The sequence below is a fragment of the Triturus cristatus genome, chromosome 6 (assembly GCF_964204655.1).
Source record: "Triturus cristatus chromosome 6, aTriCri1.1, whole genome shotgun sequence".
Classification (NCBI taxonomy): Eukaryota; Metazoa; Chordata; class Amphibia; order Caudata; family Salamandridae; genus Triturus; species Triturus cristatus.
The window spans coordinates 1,136,965,000-1,136,984,084 of record NC_140589.1 but is presented as its reverse complement, the minus strand read 5'-3'; the positions used below and the strand labels follow the sequence as shown (position 1 = coordinate 1,136,984,084).

General features: G+C 49.7%; 1 protein-coding gene across 5 annotated transcripts in view; it reads right to left on the bottom strand.

Moving 5' to 3' along the window:
• Positions 1 to 19,085, bottom strand: part of TTC13 (tetratricopeptide repeat domain 13) — a 1,316,170-nt gene that overhangs the window by 589,563 nt on the left and 707,522 nt on the right. For all 5 annotated transcript variants that reach the window (XM_085612046.1, XM_085612047.1, XM_085612049.1 and 2 more), the window contains exon 14: positions 18,908 to 19,040. In XM_085612046.1, the coding sequence (XP_085468172.1) occupies positions 18,908 to 19,040 (133 nt within the window). The remainder of the gene's footprint in view (positions 1 to 18,907; positions 19,041 to 19,085) is intronic.

Genomic DNA, 19,085 nt, shown 5'->3' with positions numbered 1-19,085 from the left:
GGAGATAAGCTGCTCCTCAATAATTGCCTACTTAAAAACAGAGGTCTAGAAAGACAGTACCTAGAGTGACTCATGTGGAACATTTACATCGACCATCAAGGTATTGCAAATAATAGCCCAGGTTTCTTCTACCCCTTGCAGGATATTTATCTGGCAAAGACTGCAGACCATGTCAATATATTAGGCAGACATCAGGCAAGTCTTCTATTTTACATAGAATGGCACCTAACCCATAACATGAGATAGAAACAGGAAAAAGAGGATTAAACCTACTGTGTCTTAGGCCACTTATTCATGTGGTAGCCTAGGAAGGAAAAGGACATTTTCAAGCATAGGTTTAATGAGTGTTGCCTTCAGGCAGGGGAGGATTAACAGAATATGTCAGCTTTGGTGCATTTAGAACCTGAATATATAGCAGGTAACACCTCCTCTAATGATATTCAGCCTGGATTCCTAGCTCTAGATAATGTGAATGTAAAACTCCTAGGGGGGTTTCTGGTGCCAACATGCTGTCAGTCTTGCTAATTCAGTGCATACACTTAGCTTGGGGACAGCTTTAAATATAAGCAAATCACACCATTATCTTAATTTGTTAAATTGTGCTGTGATTCTATATGAATTGAAGCTGTGGCTGCCCATCAGTGGTGAATGTGTTGAAGGCTTCATGGAGCCAGACATGAAGAAGCTATGTTCATTAAATGGATATGAACCAGGATCAGGGTCATTTTAGAACTAAGGAAGTTCGAAGCAGTTTTGCATACAAATGCAGCTAACTGACTACGCAGAAGAGAGGAAAAACGTAAAAACTAAGCCGGAGGCCTTGCAGATGTCAAGACTTCAACAAGGTTTCAAAGTTTTGCCTCCCTCCAAAGAGCGAAGAACAAAGAGAAGACAACCAATTCTGGGAAGCAAGGAAGACAGCAAAGAGAAGACTCCTTTACATTAGGTAGTAGTCAGGGCAAAATTCAGGCCCACACACAAGACAGTATAAATGAAAACACCAAAGTAATTTTTTTATGTATTCTGAACTGTGGTAAAGTTTTATATTTTCAACTAACTAGCAGCCTAGGCATCCTTGCATGCACGTATGTATGTAGTATTCTTGTAGCACAAACATCGTGAAAAATGCAGATAAAAGCTAGAGAGTCAAAGAAAAGCAGTGTGAGTGGAGTGTGGGAAATTGAGGGACAGTGTTTGCAAAGGTTGAGCAGTTAGTAAATTTATTGCATCATAATGGAGTTGCACAGAGAGAGCTAGATTTTACACATTGCATCCCACATGATACCACTCAAGAAACCTGATGAGTACTGCCTGATATCCTGGTAAGTAGATGATTGCCTCATTGACAAAGTTAAACGAGGAGCAGTATTACAGTATGCCAAAGAGTATGTCTGGGAGAGCCCTTGTTGTAGGAGACATGCCTAGTGGGCACAAATTGTGGTTTCTTGGGCCACCATGGGAATACTAGAGTTTCCCATTCTGGCTTCACAAAGGGATAGAAGGTAGATAGCTGTACTCATACATACATCTATCCCAAAAACTGTTACAGCACAAGCATACTGACAAACGTTTGAGTATAATTAGTGTATATGTCCACCCTAATTCTAATGAACAATACCTTACACGCCTTAGTGGGTTTGGAGATGACCTCTCTGCCCGGAATGACAGCTGCCAGGGGTAGTTTTCATTCAGTTATGGACACTCAATTGGACTCTAAGGGGCCGAGTTGAACCCATATAGCGAATTTCCTCTCAAAATGAATAGTCTCACTGGAACGAAAGATGTATAGCTCAAGGGATACTAAAGGTACAAGGAATTCCCTCATTTTTCAGCCTCACACTGCTCATAGAACCCAATACATTATGTATAATTGATTACTGCCGTTGCGCTGGAGGGAAAACCTGCATACTCACAAGATGTCTTCCTCATCACTCCCCAATTGAGATGACCTTGAGACACCCCCAAAAGTGCCCTGTGTTACCTGGCATCTAAATACCTGGTGCTAACTCGATGACTTTTCAGACTTTCTCAGGGAAGAAATTACACTTTACATTGAGGTAAATCGGAGGTCTGAAAACTGGGGGTGTTCCCACCCTGTGAGGCGGGAACCTAAATACATCTCATGGAAGGGGCTGGGCTCAAGCCAACCTAGGCATTTATTATGCCCCTAGGGAACCGACACAAACATCATGCTTAAAGCAGTGCTGTGTTTTTAGAGAAAGAAAATGGAGTGAACCAGCAAGGCAATCTGTAATAGGCCATCTGTAATGTCTTTTTCACTGACCTCCTCAATTAAAGCTTACAGCAGATGTCACTGGAGGGGAGGGGCCACTTCCCCAACCCCCTTCTAGTTCAACACTTTTAGGAAATCGAGGCTGCCGCAACAATCAAGCATTTGACTGCATTTTTAAAGAACTCGAAGAGTTCCGTTCTCGATAGAGGCTAAGGAGCTGGGCAGGCATTGCGAATGGTCGTCACTGTAGCACAAAGATCATGTAGGGCGCCACAGAAGGTCGTTACTGGTGACTCGCATTGGCGGTCACCGCGAGCTGTCAATGCTGTAGCACAAAGTGCAGATCTCTTGCTGACGTTTGTTGCTGGTGGTTGCTGTAACACTAACAGTCGAGATCATCGGTGCTTTGTGTTGACAGGTGGTGCAGGCAGTAAGATCTTCGCACAAACTGGCCTGTTTGCAGTTGCAAAGTGCCCAAAACACTAAAAGGTTTCTGCCTTTCTTCAAGGAGAAGCTCAACTGATGCCACACCAATAGTCTAGGACCTGAGGGGCACCTCTTAGGGATAAGGAACTCACTTCAGCAGAGGCCAGAAGGGCCCTGGCACGCCCAGTTGCAGGTCCAGGTAGGTCCAGTTTAAGCAGGTCAGTTGGGCAGTTGCAAAGAGACCTCTGGAGCTTGTTGTGTCCCTTTAGCTCAGAACAGGAGTTCAGTCAGCTGACCTATGGAATCACTTTAGCCGGGATGAAGAGTGCAGGTCCACACTTCTTTCTCAGCAAACAGTGCAGGCCTCAAGCAGCAGGACAGCAGAGCGTCCTGTAGTATCCACAGCTCCAGGAGTATACTGAAGAGTTGGTCCGACGGTCCCCTTCTTATACCTGGCGCCCACTTTGTCAAAATTGTTTTTATTGTTATTAAACAACAGACACGAACAAAAATAACCAAAAAAAGGAAAAGACATGCGACAATTCCGTCATAATTCCCACGCAGGGGAGTTGCATAAGATGAGGGGGGGCCACTATGCCTTGCAAAGGTCCTGTCGTCCGGCCCAGCAGGGTAGTCGCGCTAAAAAGGATATGAGTGGCCGAGGCCAGTCCGCCGAATCGGATGCATTACAGGTGGGCAAAGTCCGCCCTACTAACACGTACACCTACAGGTGGACCGCCAGGGCCGGCTCACCCAAGTTCCGTATCTCGGGCCTGCCCCTCTCAGATTCCGGGCTGGCACAATAATCATCCAACCCAAAGAAAAAACAACCAGGGAAACTCCCCCCCCACCCTCCAGTGGTGGAAGCACGCATTCACACATACCGTTGTTAGTTTCCTGCGGTATTCACACTTGAAATAGATGTAGGGCTCTAATCGACTGAGGACACACTGTGGCTGGTAGCCCCCGAGAGAGGAAGCGCACTAAGGGCCCCCAGCGGAAAACAAAGTTCTTAAAATCCCCCAAAAATATGTCCGCCATGCGCTCCATGCTCAACAACTTCCACAACCTTGCATGCCAGAGCGAGATCGCTGGGGCCTCCCTCTTTTTCCAGGCCGCTGCCAAAGTAATTTTAGCCGCCCCAGTGCAGAGCCCAAAAATGTTTTGGTCCGCTCGGGTCTGATGCTCTAGAAGCGGGTCTCGAAGGCCCAACAGTACGTGTTCCAAGGAGTCCGCGATGGGGTACCCCAGGATGTCTTTAATATGGGCCAGGATCTCTTCCCAATAAGGGCGGATAATCGGGCAGTCCCACCAGATGTGGCGGAAGTCCCCCAACAACCCACAGCCTCTCCAACATCTATCCGAGGTGTTAGGGAAGATGCGATGGAGCTTGGCAGGGGGGAGATACCAGTCCATCATGGTTTTAACATGCGCCTCCCGCAGTTCCAACAAATGATTGTGTCTGGCCAAATCACGCCATAGGTGGGACCACTCCTCGTCCGTGATGCCACGACCAAGAAGATCCTCCCAGTGGCCCATATACCGTGGCCTAGGTGTGGCAGCCGTGGCAAGGAGGTAGCTATAGATGAAGGAGATAGCTCCACGCATGGCCGAGGTGCGGGAGAGAAAGGCCTCAAAGGGGGTAGGCGGTCGGGTCGCCGCCTCCCGTACTGACGGGGATAAGGCCCAGTGTAGCAACTGTCTGTGGTGGAACCTTTCTGGTTCAGCAATCCCGTAATCCCGCCCACAATTCGAGAAAGTCAGCGGGGCGGAGCCGTGGAACAAATGCGTGAGGGCCAAGCAGCCTCCCTTTCTCCAAGCGTCAAAGGGCCCCTCTTTAAGCGCGGGCGGCAAGGCCGGATTGAAGTGTATGGGAGTGAAGGGCGATGGAAAGGTGGTCCACCGCTCATGTTATGTTAAATGAACTTCTAGAGCGCACGTACACCCAAAGGTTTCATGGCGCTATTGCAATATCGTACTAGATCGAGAGGTTACTGGTAGGCTTGAACGAATAAGAGAGTTTTGAGGAGGGATCTAAAGTGAGGATAGGATATTTCAAGTCTGAGTTCAGTAGGAAGGGAATTCCATGTGTGTGGTGCTAAGTAAGAGAAACTAAGCCCGCCGTGTTTTTTCCGGTTAAAGCGGGAGGGGGTGAGGAGGTTGGCCTGTGACGAGCGGGGAGCACGCGTGGGGAGGTAGCGAGTGATTAGAGAAGAAATGAAAACAGGCCCGCTACCAGTTAGGGCTTTAAAGATGGTACAGCCCAATTTGAACAAGCAGCGTTTGGCAACTGGGAGCCAATGAAGAAGTTTCAACAAGGGGCGGACGTGTTGAGTGCGAGATTGGTGAGTAATAAGACGTGCAGCCTGATTCTGGACTAACTGAAGACGGTGAAGTTGATAGATAGGAATGCCAACATAAAGAGAGTTGGCATAGTCAATCCGGGAGATGACTAAGGCCATAAGTATCACAGTAAGGGCCTCGGTGGTAAAAAATCTAGCAATCTTCCGGATTCTACGCAGATGGAAAAAACAAGAGGAAGTAACTGCACCAATCTGGGGCTTCAAAGACAGATCATTACTGATCACTACCCCAAGGCTCTTAACCGATTTGGAGGGTGTAGGAGAGATTCCTAACGAAGGGGGCCAAAAGTTGTCATTCCAGGGATTCGAGGGGCCGGTCAACACCAGCTCGGTCTTGTCAGGGTTGAGTTTTAGTTGGCTGGTGTTCATCCAATCCCTGATAAAACATAAAGTGGCCTGGAAGCTGGAAACAGACGCAGTGGTGGGGTTGATGTTAAACACGAGTTGAAGGTCGTCTGCATAATTGAAGCAGACTACTTCAAAATTACGAAGTGAGTAGATTAAGGGCGCCATATATAGATTAAATAATAAAGGAGATAAAGAAGAGCCCTGTGGGACGCCACAGGTTAGAGTGGTTTTTTTGGCTGAGAAGGTAGCAAGGCGAACGGCCTGCGAGCGGTCCCCCAAAAATGAGGAGATCCATTTTAGGGCAGTGCCCTGAATGCCAGCATCTCTGACACGGTCGATCAAAAGTTTGTGATCGACCGTGTCAAAGGCTGCCGAGAGGTCCAAAAGGACGAGGGCCTGGGAGAGATTGTTATCAGCTCCCCTGCGAAGTTCATCCATCACAGCGAGAATGACCAACTCTGTAGAGTGCGCAGGCCTAAAACCGGCCTGGTGAGGGTCAAGAAAAGAGGAATATTCAATAAAAGAACTGAGGCATTGTGTCACATGGGCTTCCAAGATTTTGCTCAGGTAGGGAAGGAGAGAAATGGGGCGGTAGTTAGTGAGATTGGTAGGATCAGCTTGGGGTTTCTTCAGGATGGGAATAATTTCAGCAGCTTTAAAGGAAGTGGGGACAACTCCTGTTTGTAATGAGTTATTAAGAAACGCAAGCGGGGGATCGGGATAAGAGAGAAAGGCATCTTGGAGGAAGGGGGGAGGGCAAGGATCTGAAGGGGAGCCCGAGCTGACCTTTTTAAGAAGTGTAAAGAACTCTTCTTTGGAGATCAGGGGAATAGAATCAAGGAACTGAGTATTTTTAGGTGAGGTCCCCAAAACTGATTGGGGGATGGACGGAGGGATACTCTTCTTGATAGTAGAGATTTTCTGGATGAAAAAGTTATTAAGAGCATCACAGAAATCCTGGGTCGGTGCTGATTTAATAGTGACTATCAGGAAGAGATAATTCGTTAACAATGGAAAAAATATCTTTGGTCGTAGTAGATGAATTAGTGATTTTTTGTGAAACCGCGTCCCAAACCTAAGGGTGGTGCCGGTAGGGGTGCTAAGATAAGCATTCGTGGGTCTATCCCCCTTAGGTTTCCAAACAAGGTCCCAGATCGTGCGGCCCGCCACACTCCGCTCCATGTGCAGCCAATGCTTTTCCGAAAGTGGCTGGGTCCACTCCACCAAGACTCTCAACTGCGCCGCCTTGTAGTAGAGCTGCATATCAGGGAGACCCAACCCTCCCTCCGCTCGAGACCGCCAAAGAGTGGCAAAGTAAAAGCGGGCCCGGCCCCCCTGCCACACAAAGCGCAGCATGAGCGTCCGTATGCGGCGAAAAAAGTCGCCGTCTAAGACAATGGGTAGGGCCTGAAAGAGGTATAAGATCTTCGGGAGGAGCGTCATCTTGATCGCATGGATCCTGCCCAACCAGGAGATAAATAGCGGCTTCCAGCGTTGCAGCTCCGCTTGAATAGTTGCCAAGAGCGGGGGGAAGTTAGCCGCGTATAGCTTGCCCACAGTGGGAGTCAAGCGGACCCCCAGATACATCAGCGAGAAGTGAGACCACGGCAGGGGCGAGAGCGGGCGAAGCCGTTCCACCTCCGCCGAGGAAAGTGTAAGGTTGAGGATATACGATTTGCTATAGTTGACCCGAAACCCCGCCACGTCCTCATAGTGCGCCAGGACAGTCTGCACATGAGGAAGAGAGCGCGCCGGATCCGCAAGGGAGAGGAGGACATCGCCCGCGAACAAGGAGATCTTATGTTGTTCCCCCGTGAAGGGCAAACCCCGAATGTCTGGGTGTTCCCGGATCGCCACTGCGAGAGGCTCGATACTCAGGGCAAACAGCAAAGGGGAGAGAGGACAACCCTGTCGCGTTCCCCGCGAGAAGAAGGGGGATAGGTGCCCATTCACCGCGACCCTAGACCGGGGGCTGCTAAAGTTGGCGTGAAGCATGGTCACAAACCTGTCCGAGAAACCAAAGGCCTGAAGAGTGCGGAACAGGAACCGCCAATCCACCCGATCAAACGCCTTCTCGGCATCCAGCCCCAGCAACACCGCCGGGATACGAAACCGGTTGGCTTTCTCAATAAGGTGGACCACCCTTCTGATGTTGTCATGGGTCTGCCTCCCCTTAATGAAGCCGGACTGATCCGGATGGATCAGTGTCGGCATCAGATCCTGCATACGCGACGCCAAGATGGAAGAGTAGAGTTTAGCATCGAGGTTGAGGAGGGCTATCGGTCGGAATGAAGAACAAGCAGAGGGGTCCTTCCCTGGTTTGGGGATCACTGAGATAACCGCCTCCGCCATGGAGTCCGAGGACATTCCCTCCTGGGCCATTTCATTAAACAGGCGAACCAGAAACTAACTAAGTTCCACCGCAAAAGTCTGATACAAAAGGGCCGTGAACCCGTCTGCGCCAGGCGCCTTGCGGGGCTTCAGAGACTTGATGGCGTCCAGCACCTCCTCGCTAGTGATGGGGGCAGATAGCAGGTCGTTCCATTCGGGCGAGACGTGAGGGAGCGGGAGAGCGCGTAGGTAGTCCTCCTGGGCAGTGGGGTCCAAGTTGTCCCCGGAGTATAGTGCGGCGTAGAAGTCCCCGAAGAGTGCTGCTTTGGCAGCATCATCGTGTTGCAGCAAGCCAGCGGCATCTCTTATGCCCCCTATGTACTCCCTCTCCCGTTTGTGGCGTAACTGACGGGCCAAGTGTCTCCCCACCTTATTCCCCTGGGAGTAAGAGAGATGGCGGAGCTTCAAAAGGGTGAATTCAGCCCTGTTGTTGTAGTGGGCCCGAAGCTTGCCCCTGACAGCCACGAGTGAGCGCAGTGTCAGTCTGGACGGATTGGTTTTATGCGCCTGCTCCAGTGTCGCGAGCTCCCCCTCCAGCGCCTCCCGGTCCGCCCTCCGCAGCCGATTAAGTGCCGCGTTGAGAGCCAAGCAGCTCCCTCGGATCGACGCCTTGAAGGTGTCCCAGGTAGTGAAAATCGATGTGCCCCGCACCGGGTTAAGCTGAAAAAATTCCCGGATCGCCTTGCGGAGGGCGTTACAAGAAGACTCATCCCGCACCACGGACGCCGGGAAAAACCATCTGCGCGGCGCAGACCCCTCAGGAGCCCACTGAAAGCCCAGCGCCAGTAAGCTATGATCAGAAACAGAGAGGGGAAATATCTTCGCGTCTCTCAGGGACCCCCGTAGGGATTGGCTATAGAAAACATGATCCAGGCGGGAGTACGAGTTGTGCACGTGGGAAAAAAAGGTGTAGTCTCGGGAGAGGGGGTGTAGAGAACGCCACCCGTCCCGCAGACCAAGCTCCTCGAATCGCCGTCGTGTCTCCTCAGAGAAGAGGCCGGCCTCAGCCCTCCGCTGATGAGAACAGTCTAAGTCCCTGTCCCAGACCAAATTGAAATCACCCATCAGAAAGAGGGCACCCTCCACAAAGTCATCCACCAAACGCAACAGTTCCAGGAGGAACCGGTTTTGCCCAGCATTGGGTGCATACACCACTATGAACGTGCAAGTTCTGCCAAGGAGCACTCCCTTCACAACAAGCCATCTGCCCTCCTTATCGTTGCGTACCCCCAACGGTTGGAACTGAAGAGTCGAACGGAACATAAGGGCTACACCCCTGTGCTTGGACCCCGCCGAGGACCTGTAGATAAGAGGGAATTGCCTATGCTTGAGACGGGACTCGTCGCTCCGGGCCAGGTGCGTCTCCTGGAGCCCCACCACATCCAGGTGGTGGTCTAGGATGTATTTCCAGACCTTCTGGCGTTTCTGCGGCGAGTTCAGCCCCTTCACATTCCAAGTACCTAAGGTAACAGGCATTCTATCACACTCCCCTCTCCTTTCTCCGCCAGCCCTCCCCCCACTCTTCCCAGTAACCCCACGCCCCCACCAGCACGACCCACCCTCCCTCTGCAAGATCGGGCCAGCTGCGCCCCTCGGGGGCATCGCTCATGGAGTATAACCCCGGAAATTATCGGAACATATCTCGGATTGTCATGCGGCTCATCGGGCCCATCAGCCAGTAATTGCCCCACTCCTGGACACGGCAACAAGACCAAAGACCCAGTCCAATTCTGCCCCCGCCTCCCTCGTCTGCAGCCGAGCAGTGCACCGTCAGTCATTCCAGGACCTCTCTCCATACCCCACCCAACAGACATCCCTCACAGCGCTCGCACACACTCCCCCTGGCCTCCACCACTGGAACCTCCCACCCCCAAACCCCACCCACCCACCCACCCCCTCCCCTCCCTCGCCCCGGGAACCCCCCCAACCAGGGACCCACCACAAAAAAAACAAAATAACCTGAGTATCCAGTAACCCCAAAGACGGGACCACTGTGGTTATCCCCCAAGTCCCTGAGGCAGTGTCACCGCCCCCATCCCTCCAGTGAACAGGACCAGGGTGTCTCCTCACAAAGTACATCAATACCCAGTGGTACCTGAAAGGAGGACGGCCCTCCGGCGCCGATCAAACTGAGGTCCCCCGGGTGGCTAGGCAGCAGAAGAAGAGTCCTGCACGGCTGCCTCCGTCACGTTCACCACCGAGGCCACCGCAGCGTCCCTCTCCTGTACGCTGGTCTCAGGGTCCGGCCGACTCGGGGCAGCCGGGCGCCCCACCCGTTGCCAAGGGAAGGAGCGCCGACGTAGCTTCACAGGCGAGCCTCCATCCCCCAGCGAGGGGGAGCCGTCATCCAAACCAAGGAGATCCTTGGCAGCCTGCAGAGAGCGGACCTAAAGCAACCTGTTTTGCCATCGAAAAATCAGCCGAAACGGATGCCCCCACGAGTAGGCGATGCTCTGGCTTCGCAAGAAGGATGTTACGGGGCGAAAGCCACGTCGTTTCTGCAGCGTCGACGCCGCCAGATCTTGAAATAGCTGGGGACGGTGGTCCCGATAAAGCAGTGATGCAATCCCTCTCGCCTTCCGGAGTATTCGTTCTTTAAGCTGATAGTCGTGGACACAGACCAAAATGTCCGGGGGAGGAGCCCCTGTCCCTTTTGGCAACCCCACTCGGTGCACTCTGTCCATCCGCACTTCGCGGACGTCATCCTCTCCCAAAATCTGCAGAAACAGTCCCTCCACATAGCCCCGCAGGTCCCCAGCCTCTCCATCCCAGGGCACCGAGCGTATGCGGATGTTGTTCCGTCGGGACCGGTTTTCTAAGTCCTCCGCATGGGCCTGGAGGTCCAAATTCTGTTCCGTGAGCCGGAGAACATCTTGCTGAAGCTGATGGACATCGCCAGCAAGCCCCAAGTCGTGCTCCTCCAGGGTTGCCACCCTCTCTCCAATACCATCCACATCTCGTCGTACCTCCCGGAGGTCAGAAGCCAACTGGGAGTGGAGGCTAGTGATGTCCTCCTTGATAGCATTAAACAGGTCCAGCATAAAGGCCTTGGTGACAGGCGCATCATCATCAGGTGGCTTAGAGGAGGCACCAGCGCCAGGCGGCGTCGAGGGCGTAGCCCCCCGCTGCGAACCTTCCCGTCCGGTTTTGCCCCCACGGGTCTTACCAGACATCGTATCGTAGACAAGGTAGTTCGGTGCCACCCACTGGCAGGTCGTGTGTCCCCACCACCGGTACCGCTGCAGCACGTGCCACCTCAGTCCGAGGAGGGTAGTCTCCGGCCACGGCCACTCCGCAGTTCGTGCCCGGCGTGGGGGGTAATCAGGCTCGCCCGGTTCCCAGTCGTAGGCCGAAGCTCCCAGCACCAGAGCCGCTCTACCGCACCCCCGGCCACAAGGCGACCCCCTGATCGGTCCCACGTCGTCGGGCCCCCGGCCACTCTTCGCCACTCGGGGCTCACCACCGGGAAGGTCGCGGGGCGATGGCCCCCTCAAAAGTTACCAGGAGGAGCCCCAGGAGATATCGCCCATACCTCGGGCTCCAGCCCGAGCCTACCGGGTCCTCACGGAGCGTGCCTGGGTCCGGGTGCCAGCTCTACAGTCCTCGGCACCTCTGATAGTCCGACCGGGCCAGAGCAGGCCCTCTAGCTGCACGAAGGCAGAGCGCGCTCCCGCTCCCACGCCTCAGGGCCTCCCAGGACAGTCTCCGCCGCTGTGAAAAGCCCCGGGGAGTCGAACACCCCCCCGCACGCCGCTTCCGCTGGCTGGTCCGGCCTGGGCCAACTCCGGTGCCACCGTTCCTCGGTTCGGCGGGTTCCTCAGGCTGCGCCCCTCTCACCTGGGCGGGGATCCATGCCCTCCCGGGGCCCACAGCTGTAATCCCTCATGGGTAAGGCGCTCCGACTCCGCCCGCTCGATGGTCGCGTCTCCTTGCCGCCGCCAGTGTACGCTCCACCCACGCCGGACAGCCGCGTTCAGCAGCGTCGGCCTCGCGACGCAGGCGAGGTCCCGGCTCCTCCTTCGCCAGCCGCCCCACAGTCCTCCGATGTTACGGGACCGCCAGCGCCTCGGGGGAATCCGCAGGCGGCACCAGATTGTCCCTGCCGCCACCGGACATCAAGCGCTACCTCCGCCGGGTCTTGGAGGTCCCCGGGAGGCCGCTCGTACAAAGCTAAGCGGTTCGGCGCCGGAGGGACCTAGGAGAGCGTCCTACTCCGCCGCCATCTTGACTCCCTGGCGCCCACTTTGAAGTGGGAGAAATGCCTGGACTTTCCTGGCTCCCCGCGCTGGTCCCAGTCTGTCTGGGGGCACAGTAGGATAGCGGGAAGTCATTTGTGTGTGACCTGGACCAATGCCTTTGAAGTGTTAGCTTGGTAGGCAACAGCTTAACCCACTAAAACCTGCAACAATGGCCCTTCCTTCCATCACTCAGACCCTCTTTTGTGATTGTGTCTGGGAGGAATACACAAAGATCAACTGGCAACTACACCTAGTCATGTGACCTAGGAAAAGGCTGCAGACACCAAAAGATTAGGTAAAGAAAATGCCAACTTTCATAAAAACAACTTTTTCAGAATTGTGACTTAAAATTCGACTTTATCATTAAAGAAGGTTTTACATTATAATTCCTCACACACCAAACATGACTTTCCTACCTGTTCCAAAAGGTATCACTTATTAAATGCAATAAAGTGCCCCAGTGTTATCCTATGGGACAGGTAGGTCTTACTGTAGTGAAATGTTAATTTAGGAGTTTTTCACTACCAGGACATGTAAAACTTAAAAGTACACATTTTAAATACAACTTTTTAAATAAACTACACCCTGCCCTATTGGCCGTTTAGGGCCTATCCTAGGGGGTGGCATATGTATTAAAAAGGGATGTTTAGGCCTGGCAAAAGGTTTATTTTGTCAGGTAGAACTGGTACTTTAAAACTGCACACACAGGCGGCAGTAGCAGACCTGAGACATGTTTATAAAGATTATTAAGAGGATGGCACAATAAGTGCCGCAGGCCCGCTAGTAGCATTTAATTTACAGGACCTGTGTAAATGTAGTACCACATTACTAGGAACTTACAAGTAAATGTAATGTGCCTACTGGGTGAAAGTCAATTTTACCATGTTTAAAGGTGAGAGCACAAGCACTTTAGAACTGGTTAGTAGTGGTAAAGTACATAGAGTTCCAAAAGTCAACAAAAATAGGTTCAGAGAACAGGAGGTTCAAGGCAAAATGTTTGGGGATGACCATGTAGAGATGACAAAGTTGAACTTGTTTGCTAAATACTATAAACAACTATACTCATTGAGAAACACACCAAATATTGAGATCGAAAACCCCATAACAATTGAATAGTGACCAAACTACAAGCAACTGACAAATAGGATCTGCCCTCCTGGTAAAAGCAGAACTCCAGGATGTAGTAAGTGGAATGCTTGCAGGCAAAATGCCTAACCTAAAGGTTTCCCCCAATACTTTCTTAAAAAATGTTTCGGTGTGGACCCCTCATTTATTTGCTATATTCAAGGAGGCCCTGTAAACTGGTATTATGTCTTATGGTCTCTGTTGTGCAACTATCACTAACATAATTTAAAATGAAAAGCCTTCTTGCAAATTTGCTGCTTGGTGGACCATACCCCTCATCAATGTTGAAACTAAAATATGCACCAAGATCCTCGCTAAAAGGTTTAGTACCCTAAAACACCAACTATAAAACATCTTCCTGTCTGGCAGTAGTACACAGCACTAGGTTAGGCATCTACGAGTAGCAGTGACACATATAGATGAGCTCTCATTCTCCACCAAGCTGGCCAGGATGGATTTTGGAAAACCTTTTGACTAATTGCCATTTTCTCCTCCAAGTCTTGAGGAAAATTAACTTTGGCTCCCGCTTCCTAGCATACACACAAATACTGTCAAAGTGCACCTTGGCCAAAGTCCAGGTTAACTGAGTCCTCTCCCTTTCTAGAAGGGAGCACAAAACTAAAGATGTCCTGCAATATCTGGATGGCCTAGTCTTTGACACCACGACAGAGTACCTTATATCTTTTGACGTTGTCATTATATATCTGCATACCGAAGAATCAGACTCTAGAAACTTCCAATTTCTCCTATCGGCCTCTCCTTCTGATTACTCATACTGTATCATTGATCATGCAGTGTGCCACTCTGGACATGAAAGAGATTTTTTCGCTTTGAGGGTGATCTATACTTACAAACCTCAGAAACATCAATGGGCAGTACCTTTGCCCTAAGCTTGGTGAATCTCTATGTGCATGACTTTGAGGCAAAGCATGTTCTCTCTGAAGAAAATCCCTATAGCTCCAATATCAAGACCTGGAAGTAATACCTTGATGACGTCTTAGTTGTCTGGAGTAGGGATACAGCATCTATTGAATTATTCATGAATGGTTGAATTCCCAGAATCAGTGTCTCAAATTCAAGTGTGAATTTAGTTAAAGAAGGTTACCCTTTCTAGATTTTGAGGAAACCAATGGCCAGAATTCATTCAATTATAAAAATTAACACACTGTGATAGCTTTCAGTGTGTCGCTCTGCTCCATGTTGGTGCGGGCTTGTCTTCTAGTGTACACGAAAATTCTGTCTTTTCAAGACAGCAGTACGGCAGAGTACCTCCACCATACACTTGACAATATCAGTACGCCCTTGGTATGTAGTGGGCCCCTACTGTGGCCTAAGCTATTTTCTTATTGCTGGCTATGAAAGTAGTCAGTGCAGCGATTATGCTAAACATGCCTCCTTGCTGCTTGTTTATATTGAGAGTTGCAGCTCCTGCATAACCTCCAGCAGTGCACTATCCACATAAAGCAGCATCAGGCAGTGACACAGTTGAACAACTCCTCCTCTGTGACAGTAGCCCCTTCTGTATAAAGCTTTGTGGGTATTTTTACTTTTAATCATTTTAAGAGCAAGCACCAGAGACATGACCTGGATCATTTGTTTTTATTTGCTTTTACAGTCTAGCTTTGTATGTCTGGCTTTAGTCTACATAATAAATCATAAAAAGGTTGACTAATCTAGTGCTTTTATACACTTAAGAGTATCTCTGATTATGCCAAGTTACACACACCTCATGTCTTTCTCTCTAGGATAGTGTGCACCCTGAGTCCAGAGCCAAGGTTTCTTGAGCTGAGAGTCGACACCAGACTTCTGCAGGTAAGCCTGCATGCTTTTAATAGATGTCACTGCTGTACTCTAGTTGGACACCTCACTGGTGGATTCTGTGTTCCACTTTATGGTTTGTTGGTGGCACTATAAATTTACAAGTGTTACTAACACCCTCTGCAACCTAGACGTCATCGTGACCATGTTTATATCTTCCTGCACGTCGTTAGAAAGTGGATCTGCTGAGGAGTCATTGGTTAACACTTTTATGGTTCTGTATTCCTTTTCCTTTTTTTGCACTTTTTGTAAGCAGAAGTTGTTTTTTCAACGTCCTGACAAATGCCCGTACACCTCGACTGAGGATTCCAGTGGCAGAAACATGTTGAACATGACACAAAAAGGCAGGCTTATCTGACTCAACCTTTTTAGTCCTGACCCAGGTAGACAAGAATGAAGCTGAACGTCTGCTTTGGAGTTAATGTAAGCCACGTTGTTCACATCACTTTTGTCTATACTATAGCACTTTGTACACTCTGCTAGACTCACCACCCTACCGACTTTATAGGGATTATTACCATATATTAAAAAACCCAAAGAGCTCCTCCCGATTAGGGTGGGTGTTGTAGCTCACACCGTGATTTGCTCTCATGGTGTGAGGAGAATCCCTATGATGAAGCATGCCACCTCTGGTGGGTGAGGGATTTCATACTTATAAATAAAGGAATACTCCTTTGACATTCTAGGTTCTTAGCTTGTTCTCTGTATTTAAACCTGGGTATTTAGTTGTGCGTAGTATAGATCTAGGGAGCAAAAATAAAGATCTAAAGATGGGTCTTCAATGTTCAAATTTGCATTGGGAAGTTCTTCACGAGTCAGCAGCTTGTATAATGTCAGTCACAGCCTGAGTATTCTCAGTGTTCTTTGGTGCTGGACTGTATCAGGCTACAGTTTATAGCTCGATATCAATCACGCTAAAATTTCAATGTATTTGAATCTCTTGCACTGTTATCATCAGGTGCTGGCTCGCCAAAGGTTGTAGCACAGATACAGAACAACACTAAAAATCCCTTAATGTCTGTAGTCTTGTATGCATTATGAACTATGTTTTTAGATTCAATAAATATTATTATTTTGAAAATATGTTTGCTTTAAACTTTATTCAGTTTTTATTTCCTACCAAGGGGATTTCTAGTATCGCTCTGTCTTCTTGACCCTGTCCCCTTGGTGCTAATAAGGGTCTCTCGCTCTCTTTTTGTTTTGCAACAGGGATGCAGCCACCGGGTAGGCCACCAACCATGCCCAAAATACAGTTAATACTTCCCTACTGGAAGTTATGGTAGAGTGAAGGGCCATGAGGTGTAAAGGACCCAGACTAGGTCCACCTGACTCCGTCCCTTCAACTGGGCCACAATGGGTTTAACCAAAATGTAGGTGTGACAACTTACAGATATTCCCTAGGGCTGGATGAATGGATAGACCTGAGAATCTTTTGGCTTTTGGCACAGTCTCCTGGGTACTGACTGCCTCCTGTCCTGGGGAACAAGCAAGGCGGATTCCAAACTAGCAGTAATAGAGAGAGAAGAGCAGGCGTCAAAAGTCAACTTCACCAATTTGGTGACGTGTTTATGAAGAAAGGTTTTGCGGATAAATTCTCCCATAAACATTTTGTGAAGCTGGCAAACTGCATCTTACTAAAGTAGTAATAATATTTCAGATTTTACCCATCCAACAGACTCGCTCCTAGGACTTGTTTGTCGGAACAACGAGTTCCTGAACAACACAGTCTCTACTACGACCGCGTCTTAACCAAGACTAGCTTTACCACGCATTCCTTTACCACAATGTTTCGAGGTAAAGGCATGCATGGTAAACAGGTACCAGTGGCTGAGTTTACCACCCCCCTCCTTCTCTCCCTGAGCCCTCAATTCCCCTCCCAACCTCCTTAAAACTACCCCAAACCCACCCCACCCCCTAAAAATAATCTGTACCCCTCCCACCCGTATAAACTACCTCGACCCCCTAAAAACGAATCTGAACCCCTTCTTCCCCCTAAAAACTACCCCTAACCCCCTCCCACCCCCTAAAAACAACCCGAACACCCCCGCCCCCTAAGAACTACCCCTTAAAACTACCCCGGATCCCCCACCCCCTAAAAACTATCCCAAACCCCCACCCCCTAAAGGCTAACCCGAACCGCCACCCCCTAAAAACTAACTCGAACCCCTCCCACCCCTAAAAACGATCACAAACTCTCCCACCCCCTAAAAATGACCCCTTAAAACTACCTCAAATCCCCCAACACCTAAAAACCACCCAAACTCCCACCCCCTAAAAACTAACTAGACCCCCCACCCCGTAAAAACTAACAAAAAAAACACTCCCAAAAAACTAACATGAACCACCCCCTCTACCCCCGAACCCCTCTTACCTGTTCCTATGCGACGCTCCTCTGAACTCCAGCCTGCACAAACACTAGACCGACTTAGCCTTTACCACGCATATGCGTGGTTAAAGCTAAGTTGTTGTTCGGGCAAGTCGTTGTTCGTCTTGCGTGACTCCGGAACTCATTGTTCCGGAGTCGCTGTTGAGGCTGTTTCCTGATCTTGTATGTCAGAACAACGAGTTCCTTTACAAAGCCTACCTGAACAATGCAGTCTCTACTACAACCGCGTCTTAAACATGACTAGCTTTACCACGCATTCCTTAACCACGATAATTTGTGGTAAAGTCTTGCATGGTAAACAGCTACTCGTGGCTGAGTTTACCACCCCTTCCTTCTCCCCGAGCCCTAAATTCACCACAACGTACGTAAAACTATCTCGAACCCCCCCACCCCCTAAAAACTAATCTGTACGCCTCCCACCCCCTAAAAACTACAACTAACCCCCACCCCCTAAAAACTAATCTGAACCCTTCTGCCCCTTAAAACTACCACCAACACCCTCCCACCCCCTAAAAACTACCCTGAATCCCCCACCCCCTAAAACCTAACTCAAACCCCTCCCACCCCCTAAAACCTACCCCTTAAAACTACCCAAATCTCCACACACCCCAAAAACTACCCCGAACCCCTACCTCTTAAAAACGAACCCGAAGCTCCTTGCCCCCTAAAAACTAACCTGAAGCCCCCACCTGCTAAAAACTAACTCGAACCCCCCACCCTCTAAAAACTAACACAACCCCCACCCCCATGAACTCCTCCCATCCCCAAAAAACTAACACAACCCCCTCCCATCCAACCCGAACCCCTCTTACCTGTTCCTGTCCAATGCTCCTCTGAACTTCGCCCTGCACGAACACTAGAGCGAATTAGCCTTCACCACGCACATGCCTTGTTAAGGCTAAGTTGTTGTTCCGGCAAGTCGTTGATCAGCTAGCATGACTCCGGAACTCGTAGTTCTGGAGTCGTTGTTGAGGATGTTTCCCACTCCTAGGTCTAATTAAACCCTGTAATACCCCTTTGCCAGTAATCATGTATGGGGTAGTCCTTGTGGGGCATGGTATGGCAATTCTCCATTCACTAGCAGGAACCCCAGCTCGCTTTAGAAGCGGGAGAGAGCAAAGTCAACCTGGATCCTGGTAGAGGTATGCCAGGGAAGTTAAATGCTACACTAGATTTGTAGATCCCACTTAAAACCAACAATCCAAGTCAGTCAATTACTCCTGCACACAATTGAAGAACCAAGGTTAGTGGCACAGGATTAAGCACCAGCCAAGCCAAATGAAAGCTAAAATGAGCCTCTTTATTTAAAATAAAAGAATCAGCATAGATAGGACTTCAGCTATAATGTGGTCCATGTAGCGCAAAACTCCGCTATGTAGCACTTAACTAATTTCTAACTTGGTCTGCACTATATTAAATCCAGTATACACATTAATGTGATATCAATGATGATAGCCAACCTAAATAAGTTAAGTTATTACTGTGACCAAATATAGGCTGATGCAAAGCCATCTTAATGCAGTTCCAAGTTTATTTCTCTACCTTTTTGGTACATAAGCCTGAATGTTTTTGTTCTTACCTTCTCCATTTCACTGCTATATCAAACATATCTCTCCACTGCATGAGCCTTGTTTTTCCATTCATTCGAACTTTAGAATTCATCCACGTTCGCTGCAGGGCTTGCATTACTTCCAATGTTGCAAGACCCATTGCTGAAAAAACAAAGGGACAATCAAAATAGATTTTCAGGCCCTTAT